This window comes from Mercenaria mercenaria, chromosome 5, assembly GCF_021730395.1.
Source record: "Mercenaria mercenaria strain notata chromosome 5, MADL_Memer_1, whole genome shotgun sequence".
Classification (NCBI taxonomy): Eukaryota; Metazoa; Mollusca; class Bivalvia; order Venerida; family Veneridae; genus Mercenaria; species Mercenaria mercenaria.
Window position 1 is genome coordinate 10,635,729 of NC_069365.1, and position 8,282 is coordinate 10,644,010.

At 34.4% G+C, this 8,282-nt stretch overlaps 1 protein-coding gene across 1 annotated transcript; it reads right to left on the reverse strand.

Moving 5' to 3' along the window:
• Positions 1-1,600: 1,600 nt before the first annotated feature.
• On the reverse strand, positions 1,601-7,857 carry LOC123556436 (transforming growth factor-beta-induced protein ig-h3-like). Its single transcript, XM_045347110.2, has 6 exons — positions 7,607-7,857; positions 5,671-5,867; positions 4,986-5,250; positions 3,349-3,450; positions 2,988-3,095; positions 1,601-2,496 (listed from the first exon to the last, which is right to left on the reverse strand). The coding sequence occupies exons 1-6, from the start codon at positions 7,752-7,754 to the stop codon at positions 2,363-2,365; spliced, it is 954 nt and encodes a 317-aa protein (XP_045203045.2). The 5' UTR covers positions 7,755-7,857; the 3' UTR covers positions 1,601-2,362.
• Between the last annotated feature and the right edge of the window lie 425 nt (positions 7,858-8,282).

Sequence of the window (8,282 nt, forward strand, 5' to 3'; positions counted from 1 at the left end):
ACTTTGATACTGCAATGTATACACACTTATTCAATATAAATATACATGGCTACCCTAAGCACCCTTGATTACTATAATGTAATAATCGATATGAATAATCAGCCTAAGGTCAACCATCGCGGTCAAGTTGCGTCTACTATAATGTTTCATAGAGCATTTATGGTGTTACTGTTGATGAATTGTCTTCTGCAAAGGCCTTTAATAGCACATGCGTTTATAGCTCGTTGGGCTTGCTATTTATATATACATTATTTTGTATTTAAATACCCTTTAAAATTGTTAATATTAAGTGTTTAAGGTGTGTAAGGATTTTAGATGACCGGAAAAAAAGTTTTCATTTGAATTTCATTTTCTGCTATAGGGATTCAGTTTGAGTGGACAGTGTTTATTGAACGTGACTGTAAGGATCATTGTCTATGTATGATATAAAGTAAATGACGTGTACCCTTTCAACCAGCATATAAACAATATAGCAAAATACAAATGTTGATAGTAGAGTCGGTTTGACTGAGCTTTTTTAAAAAAGGTAGTAAAATGTACAGCACCCTTCACAACCCCTAATACCGGCTTAAGCGGAATTCTATTGTAGTAAAATGTACAGCACCCCTCACAACCCCTAATACCGGCTTAAGCGGAATTCTATTGTAGTAAAATGTACAGCACCCCTCACAACCCCTAATACCGGCTTAGCGGAATTCTATTGTAGTAAAATGTACAGCACCCCTCACAACCCCTAATACCGGCTTAGCGGAATTCTATTGTAGTAAAATGTACAGCACCCCTCACAACCCCTAATACCGGCTTAAGCGGAATTCTATTGTAGTAAAATTGAATGTACTCCGTGATTCCTTGGAATGCATTACAGTTTATTAAGTGTAAACCAGAGATTTTCATATTTTGACTCACTTCATCTATTAAGTAAACCATTTTGTTGGCAGATAGTTACCAGCAATTTTACTTGTTAAACTACAAATAGGTTATTGATCACTCATTGATCTACTAATGAATTAACTTATTGCTTTCCCTTCACAACTTTCCGTTACTGCAAACCTTGATGTAAGTAGAAGGTCAATAAATGACCTATAACACAAGTACCTATACTTGTTATTGAATTGTCTATTTTTTTCAGTTACTTAACTACAATGAAGTACATAACATAGTGATGTAGGTACTTTATAGAAATACGATGATTTGATATTCTTGGGAGGTAATAATTCAGCTAATGTCGATCTGACGAACTTGTTAGTATGGTAACATGTGGTTACTTTCAGTTTTCAATTATGTCTAGAGACTATAAAAAGTAGCCCCGCAATTTAACAGTGCCTCATACTTTTAATAGCTACTTGCATAAGTTTTCAAGTTGTGAGCTAAGTAAGTGTGTATGTTTAAAAATATCCTTCTATAGCATAAAACGTTAAGTCTTAAATGATTTTTAACATTAAAATCCAGTAAGACTGCCTAGGTTTGATCCTGTTCATGGCTAGCCTTTTTAGAGAACAAATGTTTTATACACCTAAGTGAATGTTAAATTACTACAAATCTTTAGTTTTCGTTCTGTGATCCAGTCGCGGGTCTTTTTTCTAAATAAAAAGAATAGATATATTTTTCAGGCTCTTATATTCAGTTGGTTATGATTATTATAGAACCAAGGATTCCACAAATGAATTGTCGCTGTACAAAAGACAGAATGCTTCAAGTCGGCCGGGTCCGAAATCTAGACCGAGGTGTCGACTGTCAGCCTAACGAGAACGGTAATACCAGATGCAGCTCAAATTTGGCTTAATCGTCACTTTTTCTTGACCACCATTGTTTACGTCTAGTTTTATGTTACTAAAATATTATATCCGATTTAGGTCAGTCGTTTGAAGATAATACAGTGCAGGTCTCATTTGGTTGGCAGCTTGAGCTATTTTCAGCCTCAAAACTTAGTGTCCTGAAACCAGTATCTTAACTCGTTTTTTATGTATAATCGACTGAATTTGCAGGTTGAAAATGCCATGCGATAATGTGATGTATATAATTATGTAATAAATACGCTATTTTCCCTACTAATATTCCTCAAAGTTGAATTCTTCCGATCTTTCGCGGGCATTTTCGCCAAATATCCCATGCCCATTAAACGAGCCTCATTAGGAAAATTAACTTTGCCATCTAATGGTTATTCAACAAAATTAGAATATGACAACTTGTGTAAAATACTTGTCTGTTACTGTACAGTTAATTAATTTCAATACGTTTTAAATAAAATGAAAATATCAAAAAGCAAGTGTTCAGAAATCAATATTTACGTTTGATTGTAACACTGAGCTTTCTGACTACGTATACAATTATATATCTGACAGGTTAATAAAATGTTTATTTTTTATTTTTTTCCACTAGTACCACCGGCTATCTGGTTGATGTCTTGAGGTATCAAAAGCTTGTCAATAGCGTGAATTACTCCGTTTGTTGCCATAATGTCTGCATCAATAACATTAGCATTGTTGATCATCACACCTGTCAGAACAAATATTTACGTGAAATACATTAAAGCACACCTTGTTTCGTTTAATACCCAATGACATATTAACACGTATTATCTTAATATTTCTTACTGCGTACCATGTCTTTTCAGTGGATGTAGTGAACTTTGTAACCAATATTTTATACATATTGACATTAGGTAACGTCATGGTCAACATGCAAAAGTAAAGAACATCTTTATTGTATGTTACTTTTACAGATTAATTAATGACCGATGCATAGAATACATATATCATTTTTCGTTTTACTCAGTATTCATTACTTGGTAAGTTTTGAACTTGCCTTGTGATATTGTGACCTGCATACTTCCTTTCTATTGCCTCCATAAAATCTAATAGTTTTATAATCTATATCTAAGGTTACGCTTTTTATAGGAACATTGTACGTTTGAAGAAAGAATGTCTCTTGTTGAAATCATTCAATCATTTAATCTATTACCATAAATAACTATGTTAAGAATGTACCTGATCCAACGGTGACGTTAAGTGGTGTTCCGTGCAGTGTATAAAGTACTCCAGTTTTCAGTTGGCTTGCGCGTCGGCCACCAGGAACAACATGGTATTTTAAAACCTCTGAATCAAAAAGATATTAATACAATTTGAATTTATGAATTTCCTTGGAATAATAAAACTTGTCAAAATGGTATTTCTAAAATTCACTTTCACTAAAATAAATGTGTAACGACTTACTGATACATTCAGTATACATTGATTCATTGAGAATGACTGATATACATGTGTTACATGAAGATGTTGTTCCCACGATTTAACAACATTTATCATCCATACCATAATTGTTTAATATGTTAGCCTTTAACATTCTTACCTTGGTATATTGTCTGTGCATTGGGAGAATCTGGGCTGAGTAAGTTGTCTTTGTAAACTGCAAATGCGGCATCGGTCGGTGCAAACAAAGTGTATTCACTGCCTGCAGATAAATAAAGAAGTTGTTTACGAGGTAAGGTATACCGTGCATTTAGATGAATAAAGTGCCAAAGCACTGTGATATCCAAGTATGACAAAGCATTGCGATATCAATGTATGACAAAGCATTGCGATATCCAAGTATGACAAAACATTGTGATATCAATGTATGACAAGGCATTGTGATATCAAAGTATGACGAAGCATTGTGATATCTAAGTATGACAAAGCATTGTGATATCAATGTATGACAAATCATTGTGATAACAAAGTATGACAAAGCATTGTTATATCAATGTATGACAAAGCATTGCGATATCAATGTATGACAAAGCATTGCGATATCCAAGTATGACAAAGCATTGTGATATCAATGTATGACAAATCATTGTGATAACAAAGTATGACAAAGCATTGTTATATCAATGTATGACAAATCATTGTGATATCAAAGTATGACGAAGCATTGTGATATCTAAGTATGACAAAGCATTGTGATATCCAAGTATGACAAAGCCTTGTGATATCGAAGCTAAACAAACCATTGTGATATCCAAGTATGACAAAGCATTGTAACATCTAAGTATGAAAAAGCATTGTGATACCTAAGTATGACAAAGCATTGTGATATCCAACTAAGACGAAGCCATGTGATATCTAAGCATGATAAAACATTGTGATATCTCTATATGACAAAGCATTGTGATATTCAAGTTTGACAAAGCATTGTGATATCCAAGTATGACGAAGCATTGTGATATCAAAGTATGACAACGCTTTGTGATATCCATGTATGGCAAAGTATTGTGATATCTAAGTATGGTAAAGCATTGCGATTTCCAATAATGACAAAGAATTGCTATATCAAAGTATGACAAAACATTGCGATATCAAAGAATGACAAAGCATTGTTATATCTAAGAGAGAAAAAGCATTATGACGTATGTGACAAAGAATTCTGATATCTATGTATGCCAAAGCATAGTGATATCCAAGTATGACAAAGCATTATGATATCTAAATATAAAAAAGCACTGTGATATCGAATTATGAGTGCCAAAGTTGCGATACTTGAGCACCAGAGCAAAAATATTCTGATATCTTACCACGCGTGTCAAAGCATTGCAATATAAAAGCGTGAAATATTGTGATATCGAAGAAGTAGTGACAAAACCTTGCCTGATTTAAGCATGATTGATAAAATATTGCATTATTTAAGCATTAGTGGCAGAACGGTGCGATATCTAAGCATGAGTGGCAAAGTATTGTGATATTGATATTGAACAGGAGGTTGGTCGGGTTGTGTATAAAGGTGAATACGTGTGACAGTTTGTTGTATGTTTGGTTGCTTTTAAGCTGTTTTGATTTCACTTTAACCGCTTCAAGATCATATTTTTTCCACTTCATATTCAAAGTTTGACATAAATTTTCCTTATGAATGAGCAATCATCCGATACATTATTCAGTTAGTGCATACTTAAGAAGTATGCTCAATATTGCTCAATATTTTCTTGCAATTAATAAATGATATTGTCTCACTCTCTAGGACAGAAGTAAGATCTGCAAGCAACAAAGCCAAGGAAAGGTCCAGGAAACGTGTATCCTCTCTAATCAAGACTTGGTATATGTTGTAAACGGCAGGAGATGGTGTGGTCGGAGGTGGTGTTGTTGGAGCTGCAGTCGGTAGTACTGGAGGCATCAAAACTGCGTCAATTGGCTGTATGACACCATTGTTAACAATGATGTCATTGTTTCCAGCGTCTACATTTGCTGAATTAGAAGTCAGTCTGTTGATCAACAAACTCTACAAAGACAATAAGTGTGTTTGTATGTGAAAGGCACACAAAAAAACCCCTAGCTAATAAATTTATCTAGAACGAAGGCTGTCAGTTATATAAAACTATTTGAAAACATGAAAATGTTCAGAAATACCGTCTAGCTTACTGTATGACCTGCATGAAATGCCCCTTCTTTTAAGTCAAAATTCGTCACCGTAAGGGGTCACTGTGTAACCTCACCCGTCATATTCACGTTTTTCTATAAATGTAAAAAATCGAGGGACGCTGTTTTCATACCTAGTCTAGTACAAAACATTCGAAAACAAGCATACCGGTTAAGGGGAAGTTCTTAGCCTTAGTGATCGTACCTGGTAGTAGATCGGGAAGTGAACAAACCTCCGACAGCTGGAACAAGTGTGTCAGTATATTGACTGAAGAATACATACCCCTCCTCCCGACGGTTCAATGATCAAGTCCTGATTATCAAGCGTTGTTTTAGTTGTGGACTGGGAAATCATAGGGACTAGCACGAATTCTCCCACTACGTGGTATTTCAGTATGCTGGCCAATTGGTTTGTGGTTAGGCCATTTAAGGAAACGCCTCGGAATGCATCATCTGTTGGCGCAAATATTGTAAATGGTCCTGAATAAAAAGAAAAATCTTCGTTAGTTGTCAAAAGCAGAAAGGGCGAATAACTAGCCTAGCGCTAAGACATCAGATTTCTGAAGCAGTGGTTGTAGGTTCCGTCCCTACTTATTTCACTGATATTTCAAAGAGGGGCCAATATAAACAAACTTATACACACGCATTATATATTTCAAAATGGTACATTGAGTTTTTAAAAGTGACTTGTCTTTGAATCTTTTGGAAATTTTAATGAACAACAAACTTTTTCAAAATTCCTAATCACAGTTATACCCGAAAGGAGCGTCAAGCAGTATAGATACCTACATACACGGCATGTATTGAGCAGATAAAACTAAGTGCATAACGATAATTGTAAGTTATAAACGTACTCAGCCTTAGAGATCTCAATTTTATTTGCCATAAACTTACAAAAAAAATCTTGCATTATTTTTAGAATTTCAAAACAAAAATGCACGATTTGGATTATAGACTTAATGTTTACTTCTGTAAAGAAAAATGGCTCAAAGTGTTGACTTACACTTATGTGTTAAAACTAAGAAGTTTAGTGCACTGCGCACTAAAATCAAATTACTTTTAGGTATTTTAATTTTTTATAAAGCGAAATAATCAAGGAAATATTAAATGTCAACTCTAAAATCTGTCTTTTGTCCCACGTGAATTTACCTAGATATCTAACCGATCTTATTATAAAAACAGAAAATATGGAATTGCCATATACAGAATGTACTATATAAATCACCTTTAAAGTTTTAGGTTTTATTCGGATGTCGTTTGTAACATATATCGATCGTGATGTTGGTAAGGGTCGTGGCACCTTTAAAGAATATAAATCGACCAAGCTTACCAACTATAAACGGCTGATCTTTTTCATTTTGCAAAATGCATACGGCGGCAACGTTGACGTTATGTAATGAAAGCCGTTGTCCAGATTTTGCTGTACATGAACATTTGATCACAGCATACCTAGTATACTTTCAGTGACTCACGCGTCACTAAGAGTGGATTAAGCCTCCTCTTGGCAAGAATAACATTCACTTGTTTCAAGAAAATGTGGGCAATTTTAAAGAAAATGGATGCTGTTCAGTTGATGTTGGTGTAAGCATGTAATAATCGTTTACTTTTTATTGTACGTCCTGAACATTGTATGGAAGTATTACAGCACGAGCGAGCGCAACGTGCACAGATTTACAACTTTCACGTTTCAAAACCATTGGCTTTTATCAAATTTTGTTAATAATCATGAATGAATATCAAAAATATTTAGACACAGATTGCATGAATTAAACATTTGGCATAATATTATATGGATGTTGCATTTTTAATTCATGACAGTGCACATAATGAGAGTGTCCTAAGTCAGAAAGATGTAACAATTTTATTTCATGTGGAAATAAATCCATTTGGAATAATTATATTAAAATGTCTAATTTCGCCCAAGAAGTACATTGTATTATAGTATTATTGTTGGTATCGCTAAACTACATATGTCTAAATGGTTCTACTGTCATCTACATGTAGAAACATGCGATTCTTCTAGAATGGACGCGAATATGTAGTGAATTACATGCAATCAATTTACATGCTATAGGTTTGTACAGCACTGTGTCAGAGCAGCATCTATCTGTTAGGCTCAAAAACTGGCCATTACGAGACATTGCACATGCTAGTGTTTGAAATAATATGCAAGACTCCTAAAAGAAAACAAAGTTTAAAATCCGGAGGTATATACGCACCACTTCCATTTAGAGCCGCCGTGAGACCCGTTGACTGTAAGGCTCCGTAGAGAACCGTGTAACTATTATCAAAAAGGTACTCGGTTACCGTCTTGTCCTCAAATCCAAATGACAATCCTAACAGACACACCAGTATAATACACCTCATTTTTGCAAAAGAAATAAACTCAAAATAAAACGAAATAACTGAAATGTCGATATTTTATATAACGTAATTTCGGCTGAAAGCCACGTGCTTCCTCAAAAGAATGATAAAACGTGTTTACAAGTGGGTTAAACGACCATAAGGAGCACGAAAAATTCTTAAATCACCTTAATTTGTGTTTACCTGACCCTGTTCTGCCAAGATATAAACCTAGATATTGTTTGTTTTTGCACTGGAATTCGTTCATACGTAAACAGAGGACTTGAAACCCCTAACTTTGTAGAGATAAAAGTGATATAAGAAACAATAACGTAAGTTAAACCTAGCTCCGTTGCTATTCATTTACAGAGAAAGAGTATGCACTTACATAATCATGCTACTTTTAAGGTAGTTCTGCACGCTCGGATATTTTTTCCTACATTTTAGAATTTGATTAAACCCTGATTTTTCAACTCTTCAACAAAATTCAAAATATACTTAGAAAATTCAGTGAATAAAAAAGACAGGGTCGTGTGCTTGATTTTCTGCTAC

What these genes read in the sequence shown, in the direction of transcription:
- LOC123556436 (XM_045347110.2), bottom strand. Translation starts at nt 7,754, where the DNA reads ATGAGGTGTATTATACTGGTGTGTCTGTTAGGATTGTCATTTGGATTT. An exon ending in TTGAACCGTCGGGAGGAGGG is followed by an intron (nt 5,251 to 5,670) that starts GTATGTATTCTT and finishes TTGTCTTTGTAG; the next exon opens with AGTTTGTTGATCAACAGACT. An exon ending in TCTTACTTCTGTCCTAGAGA is followed by an intron (nt 3,451 to 4,985) that starts GTGAGACAATAT and finishes ATTTATCTGCAG; the next exon opens with GCAGTGAATACACTTTGTTT.